Source organism: Carettochelys insculpta, chromosome 13 (assembly GCF_033958435.1).
Source record: "Carettochelys insculpta isolate YL-2023 chromosome 13, ASM3395843v1, whole genome shotgun sequence".
Taxonomy (NCBI): domain Eukaryota; kingdom Metazoa; phylum Chordata; order Testudines; family Carettochelyidae; genus Carettochelys; species Carettochelys insculpta.
Genome location: NC_134149.1, coordinates 29,509,865 through 29,533,405, shown reverse-complemented (window position 1 = coordinate 29,533,405; position 23,541 = coordinate 29,509,865). Strand labels below are relative to the sequence as shown.

Here is a 23,541-nt window from a genome sequence, read left to right as displayed (position 1 = left end):
GGCCCCTTCCTGTCCTTTCACTTGCCCTGCAGGCATCAGTCACCAATGGCAGTTTCTTTGTGCTCACAAAACCAGACTTCTTTAAAATGAAGTAGCTTTACCACTGCTCCTAGCAAAACATTGTGGAGTGTTGACGGGAAGGCTACAGAAATATAGTAAGTTGTGCTTTGCTTCCTTAGGTTAACTGGTGGAAAGAAAGGTAAAGAAAGGAACTGAGCACTGGTGGTTCTGTCAGAAAGTTGCTCCTATTAAAATACCTTTAGAGTTTGTGGATTAGTATATGCAGTTCTGAAATGTTAATCAGTAGAACTGACCAAGGACAACAGTTCAGTTTTACCATAACTTCTGATGTTTGAAAATTTCTCAATTTCTGCTTTGGATGGCTTTTCGATGGCTTTCAAACATTTTTCAGAAAACCAGTTTGTCATCAGATAGGTGTGTGTCAGTATCGTTCCATGGCCTGGTTAGGGTTCTAGCTTGCAATGTGGAAGGCCCACATTCAAGTCCCTGCTTTGCCTGCTTCAGAGGAAAGATTAGAGTAATCCCTCGATTAACGTGGCAGTTGCATGAATTGCAGGGTGGGGGGGGTGTTGGGGAGATCCCTGGAATTCCCCTGGCTGTGGGTGTGGGCAGCTGGGGTAAGTGGGTGGGGCAGCCATGCAGCCCCTGGCTTCTCCCAGCTGGGTGGCGGTGCACAGCTGCTTGAACCACTGTTTCTTCCAGCAGGAGGAACATAACAATAATTCACCTAAAGTCTGTTCTCTTGTATGCACTCGTGCTCGCTCTCTCTCTTTTGGGAAAATGTCACCGCTAAACATTTTGCTTTTGGTGAAATAACATATTTTGCAGAAATGGTATTTTTCTTGATGCATAGCTGGACTGTCTCTATTCGTCTTTCCTCTTTAGTTCTGAGTATTTAACTTAACAAATTCTAAATTTGTACATCTTTTAGTAATCTTACTATGTGTGCAAATCACTCTACTTCTATAATTCTGTTTTCTTTTGTTCCCACACTCAATTTTCAAGCTGAATAGTAACAAAGAGGAAGTAGAGGAGTGGTAATAGGGGACGAAACACTTAAGATACATTGATGACATCTTTATGATTTGGACCCATGGTACAGAGGCTCTAGAGGAGTTCCACAGAGACTTTAACAATCTACACCCCACCATCAACTTATGCCTCAATCACAACATGCAAGAGATACATTTCCTGGACACTACAGTACTAATCAAGGATGGCCTGATCAGTACCACACTGTACCGAAAACCTGCTGATAGCTGTACTTATCTACACCCTTCTAGTTTCCATCCTGCACACGTGACTAGATCCATTGTTTACAGTCAGGCTCTTAGGTACAATCACATTTGCTCTGATCCAACTGACAGAGACCAAAAACTACAAGAACTTTACCAAATATTCATAAACCTGAATTACCCACCAGGAGAAGTTAAAAAAAAAAAAAAAAAAAAAAAAAAAAAAAAAAAAAATCGACAGGGCCAGACGCATACCCAGAGACCAGCTACTCCAAGATCGGCCCAAAAAAGCCAAGAACAGAACACCACTGGTCATCACCTACAGCCCCCAACTCAGACCACTGCAATAAATTATTAAAGACCTACAACCTATTCTTAATCAGGATGCCACACTCCAGAAGGCCCTGGGTGACATGCCTGTTCTCTCCTACAGACAACCTCCCAACCTCCATGAGGATCCTCACTAACAGCCACGGTCTCTACCCCAGGAACACCAGTCCTGGAACCTTTCCCTGCAACAAAGCCTGGTGCCAGCTTTGTCCACATATCTTCTCTGGAAATACCATCACTGGACCTAACCAGGTTACTCACAGAATCACGGGCACTTTCTCATGCTCCTCTACTAACATCATATATGCCATCATGTGCCAACAATGCCCAGATGCTCTGTATATTGGACAGACTTCTAACTCCCTTAGACAAAGGGTCAATGGGCACAAAACAGACATCAAAACACTCCAGATCCACAAACCAGTTAGTCAACATTTTAATGGAATGGGCCATTCTGTCAATGACCTCAAGGTATGTGTGTTACTGAAAAGGAATTATTGCACCATTTTGGAAAGAGAAACATCTGAGCTGGCTTTTATATTCAAATTCGGCACATTAACACATGGTTTAAATTGTGATGGGAACTTTCTGAGTCACTATAGGGGCTTGTCTGCATACTTGGCTCAATCTAATTCTTGACCTTTCCCCCCACCCCTCCAGTCTCTGATTTGCTCACCTTGATTCTTTTTCTGATTTGTCCTCCTTGCTTACTGTTTTTGGTTCTCTGTGTCTTAAATATTGAGTCTGTTCTGGTCTGGCTATGGTCTGAAGAAGTGGGTCTCTCCCACGAAAGCTCACCTAATAAACCATTTTGCTAGTCTTTAAAGTGCTACTTGACTGCTTTGTGTTTCAATTTTCAAGCTGTTTGCCAGCAGCGAAGATGTCACCTGAGCTGTTCACAAGCTTTAGTAGCAGTGACCACCCCCACCACCTCGATAAAAGGGGAAAGAGGTTCTGTCACACAACTGAGAGTGGGTGGTGATGGTTCTTTCTTAAAAAAGCTTTTGATTTATTTTTTTTCTTCTTTTCATCCCTCTTTCTCTTCTGTTGTTACTCTCGGTAAGCTGGTAAAATTATAATATCCAGGCAGTTGTGAAGAATTTTTTCAGCTATGAATCATTTAATCATTTAATTATGTATCAGTTTTTCTATGCATGAAATCTTGCCTATCTTTAGGGAGGGACCAGTAAAAGGAGGAAAATGAAGGCATCCAGTCTTAATGTCAAGACATCAGGGCCATGTCTACAATAGCAGTTCCTTTCTAAATCTTTCGAAAGAAGGGGTCTTTCGAAACGTCCCACAGATTGTCTACACACACGTGTTCTTTCGAAAGTGCTCTTCCACTCCCATTTCAGGAGAAGTGCCTTTTTTTGAAAAACTCTCTTTCAAAAGAAAACCTGTGTCGATGCTCCGTGGGTTGCTCTTTCAAAAAAGAAGTCCTTCATGGAGCCAGCCAGCTGTCATACGGAGATGCCCTGGCCAGCGCGACTGGAGCTCTATGCTCCCTGCATCTGGCCATGTTTAAAAATTTGGGGACCCAGAAACCACATGGCAGGGAGCTGAGAGCATTTTAGCAGCAATATACTCACTTGCCAATCTGCAGCCCCCCAGGGCACCTCCAGTGAGAGGGCAGAGGGCTTGCAGGGGTCCACCCAGTGCATGAAGAAGCAGGCCCCGTTCTGGTCAGAGACCTCCTTGGGCTCTGGGGGAAAGAAGAGGTCCTGCTGCAGACTGGTGCCACAGCATTCCCCCAGCTGTTTGCCAGTCTGAATGCCTGTGGGCACACCCTCCCACCTCCCCAGACAAGGTCAGGTCAAAGGTTAAATAAATGTGGCAGGCCTATGTAAGGGCCAAAGATGCGATGGGCTCCTTGTGGGCAGTGCCCACCATCTGCTCCCACTGTGAGGAGCTTTACTGCCTTTTGGAACCAAAGAAGCAGCCCCCCAGTCACAGTGCTGGACACTGGGGGCCTGAGCCAGAGCCGAAAGACCTGCTGGGACCCTCAGACTGGACTACCCCCAGAGGAGCAGGAGCTGACCTCCGAAGAGGACAGGTCCAGTAATGAGATGCTTGGGATTGCCCTCCCATCTGGGTCATCAAGCCTGGCACCCTTCACCAGGATCTTTCCTGAGTTCCTCGAGGGAGCCTCAGGTAAGTCCTTGGCACATCACACACACCAGGGTGTGAGGAGGAGTGCCTGCTTGTGCCACAGCTGGCAGGAGGCCAGTCACACGGATGCATCCTGGACAGCCATGTGTGTGTCTCAGCACCTGCTCCTGTGGACAGCACTGCCGGCCACATGCATAGGCAGTAGGGGAGGGCTACGCAAGTGGGGACCCCTCAGTGCCCAGAACCCCCAGGGTGGCCAGGCAAGCAGACAGTGGGTGTGGGGGAGCCCTGCCCACAGCGAGTGAGGGGCACATCTCCACTGTCCCAGGGCCAGGCCAGCCCCATCCAGTGGCAGAGGAGCACTGCTGTAGATGCAGAGGGGGTTGGGGCACCCCCCCCACCACTGGAGCTCATGCGGCCCTGTGCCAGGATGCCACGTCACTGCTGCAATGAGGAGGCCACTACCCACAGAGCTGCCTGTGGGGAGCAGAACCCTCTTCTGCAGCAGTGACTGGTGCTGGAGCAGCCGATGTGGCCTGACAACAGGAGGCCTGGGGTGAGGTGGCGGTGGCCCTTTGCACCCTTACCCAGGCCCTGACTGACTGGCTGCCTGAGCCTACTGCGGCCCTCTCTCAAGACACTCCCCTTCCCCCACTGCTTCTACCTTCGCTTCCTGGCTCCCGCCAAACCTCCCCACAGCCATCATGCTGAAACTCAGCCACTGGCTCATGGCCAGGGCGGTCCAAGCTAAGCCAGGCCCTTCTTCCCCCTTTTCCCTTCCCTGTGCAACCTGCTGAGCCTGAGGCCACTGCACCCCTCCCCCGTGTCTACCTCCATGTAGTCCCTGCCCCATCCCAGCCCCAACAGGCCCCCAAGAGCTGGAGCAGTAGGGGCTCCCGCAGCTGCTGCGGCTCATGACCCCCCCCTCCAAGTTTTGGTGCCCCTCTGTACCTCACAATGTGTATATTCCCCCTGTCCCCACTGTATATAGTTACTTTCACAAGTATCAGAGAGGTAGCTGAGTTAGTCTGTGTCTTCAAAAACAACAAGAAGTCCTGTGGCACCTGATAGACTAACAGATATATCGGACCATAAGCTTTTGTGGGCAAAGACGTGTGATGAAGCCGGTCTTTGCCCACAAAAGCTTATGCTCCAAAATATCTGTTTGTCTTTAAGGTGCCACAGGACTCGTTTTTGAAGCTACTTTCAGTTTGTCTTGTTCACACAGTTAATATATTTCATTCGAGAGTTTATTTTCCACCACCCGTGTCCCTTCTGAATGGTGGGGGAGCGGTGAGGGGCGCATGTGCAGGCAGAGGGTATGATGGAGTAGTGAGGGGTGGGTGAGTGGGGAGGTGTGTTGGGGGGTGCTTGTGGGAGGGTCATTGGGCATCCTGGGGGGGCCTCCCTAATCTGCACCCCAGTGTGGGGCATGGGCTGGCTTCTCATAGCATGCTCCCACAACAGTGGGCACATAGCGGAGGCTGACCTCTGGCTGTGTCAGGAGGTCCCTCACACAGCCCTACAGGCACTTGAACGTGCACTCCACAGGGCTGCAGACCTGTTTGAGGTGGGTATTAAAAAGCCAGCGTAGGGCTGCATGAGCCATGGGTGCAGGGGTTAGACAGCGTTGGCCACCATGCAGAGGGGCATGGTGATGTCCCCAGTTGGGAGCTCCCATGGAGGGATGTAGGTCCCTTCTTCCCATTTGCTGCCTGAGCCTCCAGTTCCAGAAGACCCAGGCATAGTGCACCTGGACTGACCAGCCCACACACACTCCCATTAAGCATCCATTGAGTGTGGAGTCTGTGAGGGCCTGGAGCACCACTGAGTGGTACTCCTTCCTGTTAATAAAACATCCTGCACTGTGGTCTGGGGCCTGGATTGAGGGGTCCCGTTCAGCACTCCAAAACAGTTGGGGAACCCCAGCGCAGTGAATCCCACAATGCCAGCATTAAGATCCCTGGCCTGGATGACCCTTCACAGGCGGATGGTATTGATTACCCTGATGACCTGCATGGGATGGAGGACATATGTGCTTGTGAGTGTGTGGAGGGGTGATCCAGACCCTCCTCTCTGGTTCCCGAGGGTCCCCCTTGCCCAGGAGCTTCCTTCCCATGGTGGGTGTCTGACCTTTGTATGCCTTATCTCTGTGAGGACAGCCCTGATGGTCAGCTTGCCCACCCCCAACTGGTGCCCCTTGGACCATTGGCTGTCCAGAGTGGTCAGCTTCCAGATCGTGATGGCGTATGCAGGTGTCATGTTGCTGGAGGGCAGGGGCCAGCCAGTGACAAAGCTCCAGAAACGACTGCTTGGTTGTGCGGAAGTTCTGGGGCTAGCGGTCGTCAGCCTAGTCACAGCAGTTGGTGCTGGTGGGATAGCTCCGTAAGCGCCAAACCCCCTGGGGGAGGGGGCACAGATGTTGCCCTGTGGAGGAGCACTGCAAGATGGCGGCTGGGGGAGTGGCCAGCTGGAGGAGCTGCAGGGGCTGTGGTGAGCACTGGCCACCAGGTGGACCATGGCATCTAGGAATTCCCTGTCGGGGAGCTGCTGGTGATCCATGGGGGTCTCCACTATGGTTCCAGTAAGTGCATGTGGTCTGGTGTGCTGCAGACGGCTTGGCAGCCCGCAGCGTGTGCAGGGCAAAGGTGTTGAGGAGGGGTCATTTAAGGGAGCATCTAGCCAGGCCCCTGGCAGGGCTTGGCAGCCATGCAACCCGTCCGCAATATTTCCTGGCTTGTTCTTTTGAAAGAGCGGCCAGGGCTGCGTGGACACACTCTTCAAAAGAACGCTTCAGTCTCGGATCGAAAGCTCGATCGTCGTTTGGTGTATAGACGCGCTCTTTCAAAAGGTGGTTAGTTTAAGGTGGTCTTCTGGAAGATTGCCTTTCAAAAGATCGCTTGGACAATCTACCAGTTTCCTTGTTAGTGCTGCAAAGGTTAAACATTTACTAGACCATTCCATGTGGTTGCTGTCAGGTCCAGGGAAATCAGAGTTAAGCTGCGTTCTGGATTAGCATGTGCTTTATATTTTCTAGTTTCAGAGATTTAAGTTTAGCCACTCATTCTGAAGGGCGCAAGAAACTGGCAGGTGACCTTATCTCAGTGTTAATGAAGTCTCAGGGCATTTAGTCTAATTCAGGGAGAAATTATCTTGTTACCGAAGATACAGTTCATGTTACAGTTGTAGCTTTTTGCACTGAAGGAGAAAATTAACCTATTTGCCTGTGCATAAAGTTTAATAAGCTTACATCTAACCTTGGGCTTTGACTTTGATACTGTCCCAGAAGTGTTTTCATTACTTCTCCTTGTTAATTTGGGTAGCTTTGAGTATGGCTATCAGCAGTCCCCTTTATGTCAAAGGAGAGGATTTTGGGGGGATGCCTTGAGTCAAGTCCTGAAGGCAGTGGTTCTTGGTTTGGTTCATGACCATCTTGCAGGTGGGCTGCAGACTTGGGACTGTCCTCCCACTGCAACAGGGAGTCCCCCCGGATCTCCAGACCTGCAGCCCCCCACTTATGTTACAGCTGCATATCTACAGTTTTATGTTTCAGTAGACCGATATGAATAATTTAGTATTTAAGTTATTTAAAGATAAGCAAAATGTGTTTTATCATCATGGGTGGTTGAGTGGTGCTCTCTGGGAAGGTTTTGAGGGGGATGGGCCATCGACTGAAAAGTTTGAGAAGCACTGCTTTAAGGAGAGGGACTTTACAGGAAGCACAGTTTTTCCTGCTTTATAGTCAGGATCAGCTGAACTTCCCCAGATCATCTGTGATTTTTTCATATCTGTGCTTCCCTTAGGAAACGTTTCAGAGCTGACCGTGGGAGCTTTGATGCATGTCCTTGGGCAGTAGCTTTCCTGCTCATCAAACTGGGCGTGGAAAAATTTTGATGCCAGAAAGCCAGTCTTCCTCCTACAAGAGGCAGCGTTGCCTTTCCGTTTCCCATTATCCCATATCTGAGGTGCTAGTACCATAGCATGTGTATCAAGTTTTACTTATCTTCTCTCAAGACAGCTTTGGAACTTAGGAGGTAGTGGGTAGCAATTTTTGGCGCTTTTAAGGTTTGAAAGCAACGAGCTCGTTGCCAGTTCAGGCAAGATTTTTTGGAGTCTATTTACTTCTGCTTTCAGTGCTCAAGGAACAGATCAATGTTTTTCTCATTAGATCTGATCTGATCTGATCTGTTCTACCTTCAACTATTTCAAGGCTCAAATGACCTTTCTTATTGCTGTGGTAGACCCAAGCACTTAACTTCATTTGAAGGATGTGTATTTTATATTCTAACTGTGTGGCTCACCAGGAGTTTCTCTCATTCACCCAGGGTTACGTCTATCTGCAGTACATCATCTCATTTGGTTTCACCTTGGCTCCCTGGGTTTTCTTTATAGTGTCTGCTGTCATGTTTCACATACAGATTTCTATACTGTCATCTGCACTGGTTCTTAGAGAAGGTGCTATTACTGCAGGAGGCAACTAGAACAGTGGAAGACCTGGTGAATCTCTTACCCTACCTTAGATTTGTATTCAACTTTGAAAATAATGTACTAATCACAGCAAGGACTGATCTGTGTGTGAATGATTTTACATATTGCAGGGGTGACTTTTCCAGTGGATGAAGAATTCTTATGCTTAGACTATTTATATCGTGTTGACTGTTGCTAAATGACACACATCCTTCTGTTATTTAGGTCAATGACCTCATTTGTTGTTTTGTTCTGATTTTTGCTTTTATTCTCAGTTAACTTAAGCGGATGAATGAATTGTCAGTAAACTTTCATTAACAGTATTCTGGACGATGCCAAGCATAAATTTCAGGCCCAAATGATAATTTTTGAGAAAGCTAAAAAGAATTGAAGCCCAGAGGTTTAGAATGGAAGTGCCATCTCATCCTAAGCTAGAGTATCTCTTTAGTGATGCTGTAATTCCCTTTGTGTGGAAAACTTGTAATAGCTGCTTACAACCATCCAATAAAGAGTATTCTCTTAGTGGAGGGGTATTTGGTGAGAAAACAGACTTCAGGTTCAAGGTTCCTAAAAGAGAATATAAACAGTAAGGAGCATCACTTTTTAAAATTATGAAAAATAACATCAGTGTCCTTTCAACAGTTATCTACAAAACACAGCAGGTCTTGTATGGGTCTTATAAGGGATAAATAGTCTAATACTTTTTGTTGTTGTATTGTTTCCTTCCCTCATGCCCCCACCCTTTCATTTTTTGACAGGATGAAGGAAATGTGAAAGAAATTCCTATTACCCACCATGTGAAAGAAGGGTGCGAGAAAGCAGATCCTGCACAGTTTGAATTACTGAAGGTTCTTGGTCAGGGATCATTTGGAAAGGTAAGAGACAAACTTCCTTTTCATTCCAACTCTCTACTTCTGACAGACATCTACTTAGTCCTACTTGTTAACTTGAATAGAGACATGCATTAGTTGGTTTTATAGCTTTTGAATTCTAACTGCTGTCAAAGGTATACCTTTTTTGCTGTAGAAGAATTTCAGTGTTCATGGATAGGGATAGATTCTTGAGACCTTTGAACTTGCATGTTCTGCTCTGCAGACAGAGGAGTATTTCTCCATTGATCAGCACATGCTTAGCGTTAGGAACACAATCCTGCTGTCCTCGTGTGGGCAAGAGTCCCATTAAATTAGAGTATTTTTCATGTAAGTAACAGGGTTGCAGTGTTGGATGTAGAATAATGAAAATGTCAGCAGTTTGAAAATGAGGTAGAGAAGGGGCACAGTGTTTAGAGGCCATGCACACTCTTGGGAAGAGTAGTTTGTTTTGAGAAGGCTATTCTCTGTCTTGCAAGTTGTGTGTGGAGGTGAAAGTATTAAAAACATTTAAACCTTGTGCCCAGTAGCCCCTTATTCCCTTGAACCGCAAAACAACTGTTGCCTGTCATTTTAACATTCTTTACTTTTTTTTGTTTGATACAAGTCAGTCTAATTAGGACCAGTACTGGACCTCCATTCTTCCTGTTGTCTGTGCTAAGATTAGTTGTCAGTTTCTTGCAGAAGAGATGTAGCAGTGGAGTTCATTTTCGTAGCACATGAGAAAGATAAAAATTTGGAATATTAGAGCAAGTAGTTTGGTAACCAAGTAACTGCCAACATTTCTGTCAGTTACTCTAACTGCCCTCCCAGTGCTCTGCATTTAAAAGGCTGAGCCAGCCTACAGGCTGGCTCAGCTTCTATCCCTCCTCCCTTCCCTTTCCACTCAGCATTTAAAAGGTTGAGTGGCACTTAGGCTGGCTCAGCTTCTCTCCCCACTCTCCTGACACTCTGAAATTAATTTAAAGTTTAAATCACAAGCAGCAGGGGTGTCAGGAGGAGGAAAGAGCCCAATCCCCATGGTGGGGACAGAAGCTGAGCAAGCCTGTTTGCAGTTCAGCCTTTTAAACGCAGAGCAGCAGGAATGGGGGGAAGGGATAGAAGCTGAGTTAGCCTGTGTGCTGGCTCAGCCTTTTAAATGCAGAGTGACGGGGGGAACCTGCCTGATCCTGGCACAAGCAGGACTAGAGCTGAGCCAGCCACTCCCAGTTTAACTGGGGTGGGGGTCCTGCAAGAAACTGGTAACAGTAACCAGTAAGCAGGTGATTATTGGTTAGTCGTGTAACTTAATACTCTGTTACATCACTAATAAAAACCTTGTGGGAGGGTACATAGTATCACTTGATACTTGTGGTAAGTTTCATGTATCCCCTTCCAAAGTTACTTTCTCTACATGTGGAATATGTATTTTATCACAAGCAAGAGACAGGGAAGGTCTTCGCTGCTCAGCCCCCTGCTAATGTAGGATTATTCCCTGTTGTGTAGTAACTAGCATTTTGTCCAGTCTAACATTAATTGACGGCTGTTAGCCAGGATAGGTAAGAAATGTTGTCCCTAGCCTCTCTCAGAAGCTGGAAATGGATGGCAGGAGAGAGTGCTTATTACCTGTTCGGTCACTCCCTTGGTGAACCTGGTATTGGCCACTGTTGGCAGACTGGATACTGGTCTAGATGGACCTTTGGTCTGACCCAGTATTGCATTCTTATTAGTGAGGGTTTTTTGTTAGTTTTGTTTTTGGTTTTGGTTTTGGTTTTGGTCTCCTGACCTAAAAACAGTTCCCTGCCCCTCGCCTCAGTCTTAAAGGGATTATTTCCCCACTCCCTTCTCCTCATACTCCCCACATATAAAGGCTTCAGAGGCCTTTGTGTGAAGCCTTCATGTATTTGAGATTACACAGTACTTACACGGGAGGAGACAGAGCTAGGGACAACTTTTTCACACGTTGCCTTTCCCAATGCACTAGTGTAAAATACATAGGTACGTGGCATGCAAGTTAATATTCATTCAGTAAACATTAATTTAATCTGATCTGAGAAGCAAATCTGAAATGTGTCTACAGCACAGGTGTAGCTGCTTCAGGAAGGTTGGAAGTTTCTACTTCCTGCCATGTGGTTGCCTGTGGAGGTGAAGGTACAGTTACTTGTGTCGCTCACCCTGCAGGAGTGTGTTTGTGTGTGTGCACTAGCATCTCTGTGCTGCTTTCTACACCCAATCAAAAGAAGATTCCGTACTCCCTTACAGTATTTAATAACTGGCTTTTCGACAAGATGGCATACTGTGGAAACCTGCTGCTTTCTCCCTTCCCCCACCCGTCACTTTAGGATTTTTTTCCCCCTGTGGAAACTATGATTTGGAACAGAGTCTCTGTGCTCTTTTCCTCATAATAAAACAGACCATGATGTAGTACTAACTTATTGTTGAACTAGATCACTGTTTATATATATAACAACTTTAGCCATAATTTGAAATATTTTTTGGGTCAGGTTTTTCTTGTGAGGAAAATAATTGGTCCTGATGCTGGGCAGCTTTATGCAATGAAAGTATTGAAAAAAGCTTCTCTAAAAGGTAAGTGCATTTCCTCTATAATGGTCTTGGAAAACATTTTTGTTGTTTCCTGTAGTGAAGTCAATATAGTAAACATTTCTGTATTAAATAGTTTTGTCTTAAACAATCTGTTCCTTTAGTAAACTCATAATCCTTTCATTGACGTCAAGTATTTTTATTTCATTTTTATTATTTTTGAGCTCAGGCCTTAGAATTATTTCAAACATCCAGCCAGATGACTTTAATTGTTTTCATATTAACCTTCTGTAAGTCCATTTAACATTTTTATTATTATTACAGGAAGAGAATTACAAACAGTTTTCATGTATGTTTCATCGTTCTCGTTTGCTCAACAATGTTCATATGTAAAATTGTAGATCAACCTTGCTTTTATTGTGAAAGGCAATGTAAGGCAAATTATAAGGTACTAGCAAAGTGGCCCCACATTACTCAGGTATTTAAGTGAAGTACGTTTTTTATTTTCTCTGTGTGGAAAATGGTTTATGCAGATGATTGGAGGCTAAGTGTGTGGGAGCAGCAAGGATGGTAGTTGGGATAAAGGAGCACTTACCTCACCTGGCAGGGTGGAGAGCTCTGTCTGCACTTAGCTACTGTTTACCTGCCATGGCTGCCCCACAGTCGTCACTCTCATATCGCTGTTCCCTGCACTTGTTGCCCCCAGTAGTAAGTCTGCACTATGTAATCCTCTTGTTGGTGCCCCTCCCTTTCCATGTTCTGGGAAATCCTGGGATTTCAGGCATTTCCCACTTTCCAGGCACAACCAAATCCTGACCTTGGTTTAAGTTAGGGTAAGAGGCAATTGCATACCAAATTTCATGGTTGTAGCTCTTACAGTTTATGAGGTGTTCTTGAATCAACATAGCACCAATGGACAGGTATATTCTAAAATATATATTAGATTTCTGTCTTTACAAGGTACTTCACAGGATTCCACTCCACTTTGGATTATATTTGGGCATGAAGTGTTAACTGGTAGAAAATCCAAAAGATGGTCTTAATAGACAAAACATAACCACAGGGGGCAGAATCCAGAAGTTGTAGTTAATTGAAGTCCTCTCTGTCCTAAAAAAACCCAATCAGCCAACCAAACCCGCTCCCGCCCCCCCAAACAATCCAGCCTTCCCCAGCTTTTTGCAGTTCTTTAAAAGAAATTTGTGAGGCCATGGATTTGTTGCAGAATGTGGAAAAAGAAAATATATGGAGGTAGGAGAGAATATATAGTATCGCCAAATAAAAATCAGCAATTTATAGGGAAAATAAAGATGATTTTGTATTTCTCTGGATATTGAGAATTTACTATCTGTTCCTTCCCACCATACCTTTACTCTTACTGAAATAGAGAGTTGTTTAATACTATTCTCCTTTTTTTCAGTACGAGATAGAGTTCGTACAAAGATGGAGAGAGATATATTAGTAGAAGTAAATCATCCATTTATCGTCAAACTGCACTACGGTTGGTATTTTTGTTCTGTTACGCACATATTTTTGGCAGGATTAGTGTGTTAAGGACATTAGTCATCACTTTCTTAATAGTGGGAGTGTATTTGCTCTAAAACCTAGCTTTCCTTAAGCACATCAACTGTAATCTTATTCTGCTGTACTTGTGTTAAGGTATTGTAAACAGAAACAGATATTGTGAAAGCTGGGCTAAGATGACCTGAAATTGTTACCTTCCAGTATGTGTTACTTTTCTTTCTGTTAAATTTTCTTAGTCAGTTTACATTTACCAGAATTTTCCAGATCTGAAGAAGCGAATCTGTTCCACGAAAGCTAATAAAATCGTTTTGTTAGTCTTTAGAGTGCTACAGGACTGCTTTTTGTTTTGTGAAGATACAAACTAACACACCTACCTCTCTGTTACTTAAGGATAGTAAGGAAAAAATGTTCTTGCCTTGAGGATGGTTTATCTACAGACAGTGACTTTAACAGATAAACTCCATTCCAGCCTCTCCTGAAGGGTCAACCTTTGCAAAGTTAAATAAAACATTCTTTTCTGCCTTGTGAGGTTTGAATACACAGTACGTTAACAGTCCTTTTATAATTACCAAGCATAAGGGCAAGATGTGCCTGACCAATCTGATTAGCTTCTATGATGAGGTAACAGGCTTTGTGGACATGGGGAAGTCAGTGGATGTGACGTACCTTGACTTCAGCAAAGCTTTTGATAGTCTACCACAACATTCTTGCCCATAAGTTAAGGAGGTGTGGATTGGATCCATGGACTGTAAGATGAATAGAAAGCTGGCTTGAATGTTGGACCCAACAGGTAGTGGTCAGTGGCTCAGTATCTGGATGGCAGTCAGTTTAAAGTGGAGTGCCCCGAGGCTCGGGTCTGGGGCTGGTGGTGTTCGACATCTTTATTAATGACCTGGCTGAGGGAGTGGATTGCACCCTCAGCAAGTTTGCAGATGACACTAAGCTGTGGGGAGAGGTAGATAGGATGCAGAGTGACCTGGATAAATTGGAGGATTGGGCCAAAAGAAATCTGATGCAGTTCAACAAGGAGAATTGTAGAGTCCTGCACTTGGGACGGAAGAATTCCAGGATAGGCTGGGGACTGACTAGTTATAAGCAGAAGTACAGGAGAAAGGGACCTAGGGGTTATGGTGGATGAAAGGCTGGATATGAGTAAACAGTGTGCCCTTGTAGCCAAGAAGGCTAAGGGCATATTAGGGTGCTTTAGGAGGAGCATTGTGAGCAGATCTAGAGAGGTGGTTATTCCCCTCTCTTCAGCACTAGTGAGGCCATGTCTGGAATATTGTGCCCAGTTTTGCTCCCCCCACCCCCAGTATAAAAAGCATGTGGATGTGCAGGAGCAGGTTCAGTGGAAGGCAACAAAAATGATTAAGGGGCAGGAGCACATTACCTGTGAGGAGAGGCTGAGGGATTTGGGCTGATTTAGTTTACAGAAGAGAAACCTATGGGGTGATTTAATAGCAGCCTTCAACTGCCTGAAGGGGAGCTCCAAAGAGGCTGGGAGAAGCTTTTCAGTGGTGTCAGATGGCAGAACAAGGAATAATGGTCTGAAGTGGAAGAGGGAGAGGTGTAGGTTGGATATTAGGAAAAACTACTTCACCAGGAGAGTGGTGAAGCACTGGAGTATGTTGCCTAGAGAGGTGGTGGATTCTCCATCCCCTGAGGTTTTTAAGTCCTGGCTTGACAAGGTCCTGGCTGGGATGACTTAGTGGGGTTGATCCTGCTTGAAGCAAGGGGCTGAACTAGGTGACCTCCTGAGGTCCCTTCCAGCCCTGTGATTCTATATATAAATTTTCATTACTATGGTTTACACATCACCGTCTCAGAGCATGTACCCAGTCCTGTGCATGATGTATTGCTGGTGTAGAAGGTTTGTCAGTTTAGCCTTTTATCTTAGTTTTCTTCTGTGAGATATAAATACATCTTGGGGCGAATTGGAAACTTCTTGGGGATACATTTCTCATATGTACACATCTGTTCCAATTCAGTCCAGATGAAGGTAATGTTTTTCCAAGTGATTAAAGACTACATTAAATAAACCATGCATGTGATCAGTTTAACATATTTTAAACAAGTCCTAAGTAATGAATCAATAAAACCTAATTATCTTTTTGCATCACTTTTAAAAAACCTACGATAGTTATAAACAACACAGTAAACCGGGAAAATCCCCAAGCAGTCCCATAGCACCTGAGAAACGTACTGTTCTGTTTATTGGGTAATGAGCTTTTGTGAGCAAGGCCCAAGAAAATATCTAAATAGGCATCACATATAGTTTAAAAACTTTTTTCTTGAGACGAAGAATTAAAATATTCTAATTTTTTTAAGAGAAATAAATTCTCAAAGGTCATGAAAACCACCAGGAATGTCTTCTCAGGGTCCTGAACACTCTATTATACAGTAATCTCTCGAAGTACATGATTCTGAGTTGCACTTCACTCACACTAATGTGAGTGAAGTTCAACTCAATAGCTCACTTCCCCCTTGGTCCTGGTTCAACCCTGGTCCTGGTTCAACCCTCCTGCCCCCCACCGCTGCATGGTCCCCATTCAAACCGGCCCCAGCTCACCCTCCCCCCCATGTGGTTCCGGCTCAAGCCCCCTCAGGGCCGTGTGGCCTTGGCTCAACTCCAGCCACCATCCCAGTCTTAACCCCTCTGCCCCCCTCCATGTCCCCAACCCCTGCTAGGCTTAACCTTCCCCAGCTGCCCCCCCCGCCCCCCCGCCCCAACCCCATGGCTTACCTTTCAAAAGGAGCTCCAGGTGATCCTGCTGCTTCCCTGGCTACAGAACGTGCATTCGACTGGGTAAAAAGCCCTTGCCCCCTGACTTATGTGAAATTCAAATTATGCGAGGGTGTGTGGGAACGCAACCCTCACATAACTTGAGAGACTACTGTAGTCCTTTTGGAGCACTGGCTTCTGTTTTCCTTCTTTTATGCTGCTTTATTTTCTCATTAACAATGGTCAGACTCACTCCACAATCTTATTTTTGAAAGTTTCATTGGATTCTGGATTCTGATGTTGGTCGTGTAGTTTGTCTGCTGGCAGAGGTTTCAAGGATTTCCATCCTATTACTTCAGCCATCTGGAGGGTGTTCTCCCCTTCCCTTGTAACTAGTTTTCTTCATAAAGAGGGACACAGTCAATTTGAAATCCACTCAATTTAAAATAAATTAAGCCTGGTTTCAGCTACTATAACTCCCACCCCAGCAAATGTTATAGTATTTAATTTTCTTATTTAAAATATTTTTCTCCCTTGTTGCTGTACCAGACAAAAGCGGAAGTTGACTGACTTTATGGGGGGAAAACTGAAACGAACTCTGCATGAAGTGCTTTCAGAGGTGCACAATAAATTAGGTGGTGGGGGAAGCTTTTGGTTTACATTTCACGTATGGTCACCTCTGTTTTTTACCAACTGCACAGAAGTTAAACATGATTGTCCATTTAAAATTTGATCATCAGGCTCTGTTTAAAATGTATCACTAAGGTTAAAATGTAATTTTAGTGCAAGGGCTTCTCCCAGTTAGTACATGTATATATGAGCAAGTCGCACAGAATCTGATCCTTTGTCTCCCTCCCTTTCTGTACCCCCTGTTACTGCTAGATTAGGGTGACCATATTTCCCTATGCCAAATAGGGAACACCATAAAATTGCTTCAGCGAGTTGAATGGAAATCAATCAGACCTATGCTGTCCAAATGTTCAAAATAACATTGTTTACTGAGCACCCCTTAAAAAGACATACTTCTTTTTTATAACTAATAGGTTAAAAATGTTTACAAGTAAATGGTTACTGCTCTTCAGAAAGACCTGCCTCTCAGTCCTGCACCATGCTCCCTTTCCCCCTTAAAGACCCACATAATTGTTTGGGCTCCAGGCCCACAGGAGGTTAATCTGGCTCTGACTCTGGTGTATGAGCTCCAGAGGCTTCTTCGCAGGGAGCACGTGGGGAATGCAGGATTTAGCCCTACCATTCCCTGCTGTTGCTCCTCTTTGGAGCACTGGATGGGGGACTCCTGCCTTGCAGTGGTGGCCCTCGGCACAGGGGCTGTAGTTTCTCAGTGGAGGTGCAGAGGAGGAAGGCTGCAGCCTGCAGGGGGGTCCTCTCTGGCTGTGGAGGTGGCTGCCCAGCCATGGGGCACCAGGAATGCAGCCAGGTAGAGAAGGGGGCTGGTTGCAGGGGGAGGCTGCCCCAAAAAATGGGGCACGTTGCGGCTGCTACCGCAATGAGGAAGGGTGAGGGCTCCTCCACAGCTGCCCAACACGGAAGGGTGCCCCAGCTGTTCCACACTGGGGTTGCTGGAACTGGTTGCCTCCCTGATGCATGAGACCTCCCTGGCTGCCCTGCACTGCCAACAACTGGGGCTGCCATCCTGGCAGGGAACTTCCAAGCTCCAGGGGTGTTTGTCCTGCAGAAGCTTCCACCTCACGTGTGTTGCACTCCCTGGCTGCCCCACGCCGCATGGCACTGGGAACTGGGTTGCAGCCTTGCGGGTGTGGCTCCTGGCTTCCCTGAGCAGGGAACAGGCCTGCAAGCTGTGCCTTCGGGTTGGGGGTGGGGATGTCCCCCGGTTGGAGGGACAGCAAAAAGGACTGTGGGGGACACACATTACCCCCCACCCCTACCCTATGGCACAGCCCTTGCTGGTTCCCTCTCCTGCTGCTGCCTGCACATTTGGCCAATCAGTATGTGCTACACGTGCTCACCAGCCAGCACCTGGTACTTGCAGCTGTGACTGTGCTGACCTGAGTGAAGGGCAGCTCAGCAGAGGGGGTGTGAATATGGGACAACTAGCCTTTTTGTGTAAATAAGTCGGGACACCTTCCTGATGCCTGACATACGTAGCTGTCCTGGCCAAAACGGGATGGATGGTCACTGTCTGCTAGTGGCTCCTCTTTTCTTGGCAGTCTTGGGGACTAACTCTGCCCTCTCTAATGGTGTCTATTAGCCAGCCCTTTTCACTTCAGACCCCCCCTTGCTCCAGGAACTGCAGTCTGCTCTTCGTGACTGGCTGCTTTATTGATTGATTAGAGCTGTTGGGCCTAATTAACCTTCTCAGAGGCCAGTGTGAGGAGAACACCCCCTCACAGCCTGGTAACTTCTGAATGCAGGTGCTACTGGTTGAACCTCTTGAATCTGGAACTCTCTTGTCCAGCAACATCCATAATCTGGCATGATTTTAGTTAGCTGGACGACCATTCATCAGAGAATCACAGAGCTGGAAGGGACCGCAAGAGGTCATTGAGTCCAGCATCCTACTTCAAGCAGGATCAACCCCAACTAAGTCATCCCAGCCATGACTGTCTCTAGGCAAGGCATTCCAGTGCTTCACCAACCTCCTGGTGAAGTAGTTTTTTCTACTGTCCAACTTACTACTCTTCTGTAATTTCAGACCATTCCCCCTTGTTCTGCTGCCTGTCACCACTGAGAAGGGTATGTCTCCACACTCTTTAATGCACCCCTTCAGGAAGTTGAAGGCTGTTATTAAATCACCCCTCAGTCTTCTCTTCTGTAAACTAAATCAGCCCAAATCCCTCAGCCTCTCTTCATAGGTCATGTGGTCCAGCCCCTTAATCATTTTTGTTGCCCTCCACTGAACCTGCTCCAGTACATCCACATCCTTTCTGTGCTGGGAGGGCCAAAATTGAACACAGTACTCCACATGTGGCCTCACCAGTGCCAAATAGAGGGGAGTAATCACTTCTCTAGATCTGCTCGCAATGCTCCTCCTCATGTACTCCAATGTGCCATTGGCTTTCTTGTCTGCAAGGGCGCACTGTTTACTCATATACAGCCTTTCATCCACCATAACCCCTAGGTCCCTTTCCACTGTACTGCTCCTTAGTCAGTCTGTCTCCAGCTTATAACAATGCTTGGGATTCTTCTGCCCCAGCTGCAGGACTCTACACTTCTCCTTGTTGAACTGCATCAGATTTCTTTTGGTCCAATTCTACTATTTATCCAGGCCACTCTGGATTGTCTCTCTACCCTCCCATGTATCTACCTCTCCCCCTAGTTTTGTGTCATCTGCAAACTTGCTGAGGGTGCAATCCACTCCCTCATCCAGGTCATTAATAAAGATGTTGAACAACGCCAGACCCGAGCCTCGGGGCACTCCACTTTAAACTGACTGCCATCCAGATATTGAGCCACTGACCACTACCTGTTGGGTCCAATATTCAAGCCAGCTTTCTATTTATCTTATAGTCCATGGATCCAATCCATGCCCCCTTAACTTATGGGCAAGAATGTTGTGGGAGACTGTGTCACAAGCTTTCTGAAGTCAAGGTACATCACATTTACTGACTTGCCCATATTCACAAAGCCTGTTACCTCATCATAGAAGCTAATCAGATTGGTCAGGCAGGACTTGCCCTTAGTGAACCCATGTTGACTGCTTTTGATCACTTTCCCCTCTTCCAAGTGCTCTAAAATGGATTCCTTGGGGATCCCTTCCATTACTTTCCCAGGTACTGAGGTAAGGCTGATCGGTCTGTAGTTCCCTGGGTTGTCCTTTCCTTTTTTTAAAGATGGGCACTACGTTTGCTTTTTTCTAATCATCTGGAATATCTCCCGATGTCGAAGTGTCTTCAAACATAATGGGCAAAGGCTCAGCAGTGATGTCTGCCAATTCTCTCAGTACCCTCGGGTGCATTAAATCCAGACCCATGGATCTGTGTTCATCTGATTTTTCTAAGTAGCTCTTAACTCATTCCTTCCTCACCGAGGGCTGCCCTCCACCTTTCCATATTGTATTGTCTCACACTGTGGTGTGGGAGCTGTCCTTGTCTGTGAAGGCTGAGGCAAAAAAACCATTGAGTACTTAAGCTTTTCTTTCATCATCTGTTACTAGGTTACCTCTCTCCTCCAGTAATAGCCCCACACTTTCCCTGATAACCCTTTTATTAACATGCCTGTAGAAACCGTTCTTGTTACCCTTCGCATCTCTGGCCAGCTGTAGTTCCAGTTGTGCCTTTACTGTCCTGATTACTGCCTGGCATTTTCCAGCCGTATATTTATACTCCTCTTTAGTCATCTGTCCAAGATTCCACTTCTTATATGCATCCTTCCTGAGTTTGTCAACCACAGATTTCCCTGTTAAGCCAAGCTGGTTGCGTACCATATTTGCGTTTCTTACTATGCAGGGGGATTGTTTGTTCCTGTGCCTTCAGCAAGACTTTTTTTTTTAAATATTTCCAGTTCTCCTGAATTCTTTTCCCCTTCATCTTCGTTTCCCAAGGGATCCTGTCTATCAGTTCCCGCAGGGAGTTGAAGTCTGCTCCTTTGAAATCAAGGGTCTGTATATTACTGCTCACCTTTCTTCCTTTTGTAAGGTTCATAAAATCTACCATCTTGTGATCACTGCAGCCCAGGTGGCCACCCACTTCTATTTCTCCTACTAGTTCTTCCCTGTTTGTGAGCAGCAGGTCAAATCGTGTGTGGCCCCAGTCAGTTCCATCAGCACTTGTACCAGGAAGTTATCCCTAACATTCTCCAGAAACTTCCTGGATTGTCTGTGTGTTGCTGTATTTGTCTCCCAACAAATGTCTAGATAATTCAAGTCACCCATGAGAACCAGGGCCTGTGATTTGGAAGCTTCTCTTAGCTGTCTGAAAAAATCCTCTTCTACCTCATCTCCCTGATCAGGTGGTCTATATCAGACACCAACTACAACATCATCTCTATTGCTTCCACCTCTAAGCTGAACCAAAGATGCTCAACTGGTTTTTCTCCCTCTTTATACTGGAGCTCTGAACAATCAGAATGCTCCTTCACATGGAGTGCAACTCCTCCTTTTCTACCCATTCTGTCCTTCCTAAACATTTATACCCTTCCATGACCGTGCTCCAGTTATGTGAGTCATGCCACCAAATCTCGGGTATTCCAACCACTTCATGCTGCTTAGACTGTGCCAGGGCCTCTAGTTCCTCTTGTTTCTTCCTCATGGGTGTGTCCAAGTTCCTCTAGTTCCTCAGGGTGTGTCCAGGTTTCCTGTGGTTCCATAAAGTTTGCTTACAGCTACCAGTCCTGGCTCTGTGTTCTAAGCTGTTATTTAGCTCTAATTTACTCCAAATGTCTTCTAAGAACCCAATGTGCAGTGGAAGTGTTGGTAATGCGGCTACACAATACTGACCTCCTGTAGTCTGGTAAATTCTCTTGTTTGGCACAAGTCAGGTCCCGAGGCTGCTGGATGAGAGAGGTTCAACTTGTAGTATTAAGCTCCCCAACGACTTGCTACAAATGTTGCAATATTTCCCACAGATTTCGCTTTTCAGTTTTTAAAGCTACTACTTTGTAATAATTTTAGGTATAATAATAATAGTCTAATATAAAAACAGACTAGAACATCACTGGGGCTGTGTACACTAGCACAGAAATGTATATTCAGCACCTCATTAGCATGCTGCTCTTCAAAATGGCCGTGTTTAGCTCCAGCGGAGCTTGTCCAGACAGAGGTCCTTTTTGAAAGGACCCTGCCAACTTCACAGTCCCCTATCTGCTGATAGGAATAAGAGGATTTTGAAGTTGATGGGGTCCTTGTGAAAAGGACCCCTGTCTGGACGAGCCATGCATGAGCGAAAAGTGGCCATTTCAAAGAGCTGTGGCTGGTGGCATGCTAATGAGGCACTGAATATGCATTTCAGCGCCTCATTAGTAATGTTCAGAATGGCCATTTGCATGGCTATTTCGAAGATTTCTCTTAATGTAGACGTAGCCTGGATGTGGCAGTGCATGTCTGAACGGTCTGAACTCTTAATTCCTTGATTTTTTTCATATTGTTATGTTAGGTCCTAACAACCTGTGAGTAGATCTTATTATAGTACAATCTTAATTCCCATATCAATAATTCAAAATATAATTACTGTGCCAGCATTGGGGGGCTCCCGTGCGTAGCAAAGATGTAACAGAATGGCAGCTCTATAGTGAGATCTTTTATTAAATGAATGAATATAGTCCATTTTGGTGCAGTATTAGTGTAGTGTTAATTATTTATGTAAGCTCACAAATTCCAGTAGTTCGTAAATTTCCATGAAATTGTCATGCCCCATTGAACTACCTCAGTTTAGAAGCAACTGTTGTCTATTATACTAAAATAAATCATGAACAAGTATTATAGAATACCTTAATTATTCTATAAAAGTATTATGTAATACCTGAATGTCTCATTTCACCATTGTCATATAAAACTATCCATTAAGTTTTGTGTTTTAAAATCAGCCTTTCAGACTGAAGGGAAGCTGTATTTAATATTGGATTTTCTCAGGGGAGGAGATGTATTCACACGATTATCCAAAGAGGTAAGTACCTACATTTTAACTTAATAAAAGTTCAAAGCAGCACAGATGTTAGATCTGGAAAATGTCGTCCTTGTTCAACCTCCTGTCAATATGGGCTTGTTCCTTGTTTCTTTTTCCCTAATTCTTGTCGCATTCGTTATTAGGAACTCAGTTGAACTTTCATTACGTCCCTTGGGACTCACATTCCTTCTGATCTTTTCCATCCACTGTTTGGATTTTCTCCATCCATGTGCAGAATAAATTTATGCTTAGTGAGGCATGTGGACCGCCAGTAGAAACAAACAACCAACTAGCTCAGGGCCCTCTGCTACTCCGCTTGGCACAGCTTACCCAGCTTGCTGCATGGGATAATGTTCCATCGCTTAACAAACTTCAGTGTCAAACTTTTAATAATTGGCGTAAAACTCCTTTTCTGTACCTTCCCATACCAAATTCTCTCAAGTGGTTTTGTTGCATAGAGAACTAATTGAAGTAAGTCAGATTTATATGATAAGAACGGAGGTCTGATTTAGAGCTTGAAGTCAATTTAATTGCCTTTGAGAATCTTGAAACATAGTTCCTGAATTTTTGGAATATTTTTCTAGAAAAAACATATATATTTTTCAGTTTTGGAGAACTCACAACCCTGGTTGACAGCTCACTATTGTTTAGGAGGGAGTGTTAATTGTGCTGCTCTGTCAGTTTGTGAAAGTACATGTGGATTGTAATGGTACTTGTAATATTTCAAGCTAATAAATAAATGTATTTCAAAAATCTTCTGTAAAAAAAAAAAAAAAATTCTAGGTGTTGTATTAAACTTTTGAAGATATTTTCATAATGAGGCGAGTGAGCTTGCCTGATATGTCTTAAAAACAAAACAAAATATCTTTAGAAACAGTTTTTCATTACAAAACCACACAGCATTAGTAAATGATTAACCCTTTCTAGTTGTGGGGGTCTTGTTCCTAGTGCCACTTGAAACCATCCGATATGAAGATTATCAGGCATATCTGAAATTGGTTTTGAATGTTTACCTATTGAGACTTTTAAGTTTTACTGTTCAGCTTTAAAATTATAACATATGGGCTGGGTCTACACTTGCTCCCAACTTCGAAGGGGGCAATTAATCAGCCCAATGTGAGATTACTTAGGAGGTGCTGTGGTGAATACACAGCACTTCATTAGGCTAA

At 45.1% G+C, this 23,541-nt stretch overlaps 1 protein-coding gene across 3 annotated transcripts in view; it reads left to right on the top strand.

The window, feature by feature from the left end:
* Positions 1-23,541, top strand: part of RPS6KA6 (ribosomal protein S6 kinase A6) — a 173,843-nt gene that overhangs the window by 20,691 nt on the left and 129,611 nt on the right. For 2 of the 3 annotated variants that reach the window (XM_075008154.1, XM_075008153.1), the window contains exons 3-6: positions 8,921-9,037; positions 11,515-11,596; positions 12,969-13,049; positions 22,293-22,372. In XM_075008154.1, coding sequence (XP_074864255.1) covers positions 8,921-9,037; positions 11,515-11,596; positions 12,969-13,049; positions 22,293-22,372 — 360 coding nt within the window. Of the gene's footprint in view, positions 1-8,920; positions 9,038-11,514; positions 11,597-12,968; positions 13,050-22,292; positions 22,373-23,541 lie in introns of those variants that run through there. The other variant, XM_075008155.1, reaches the window with a different exon arrangement.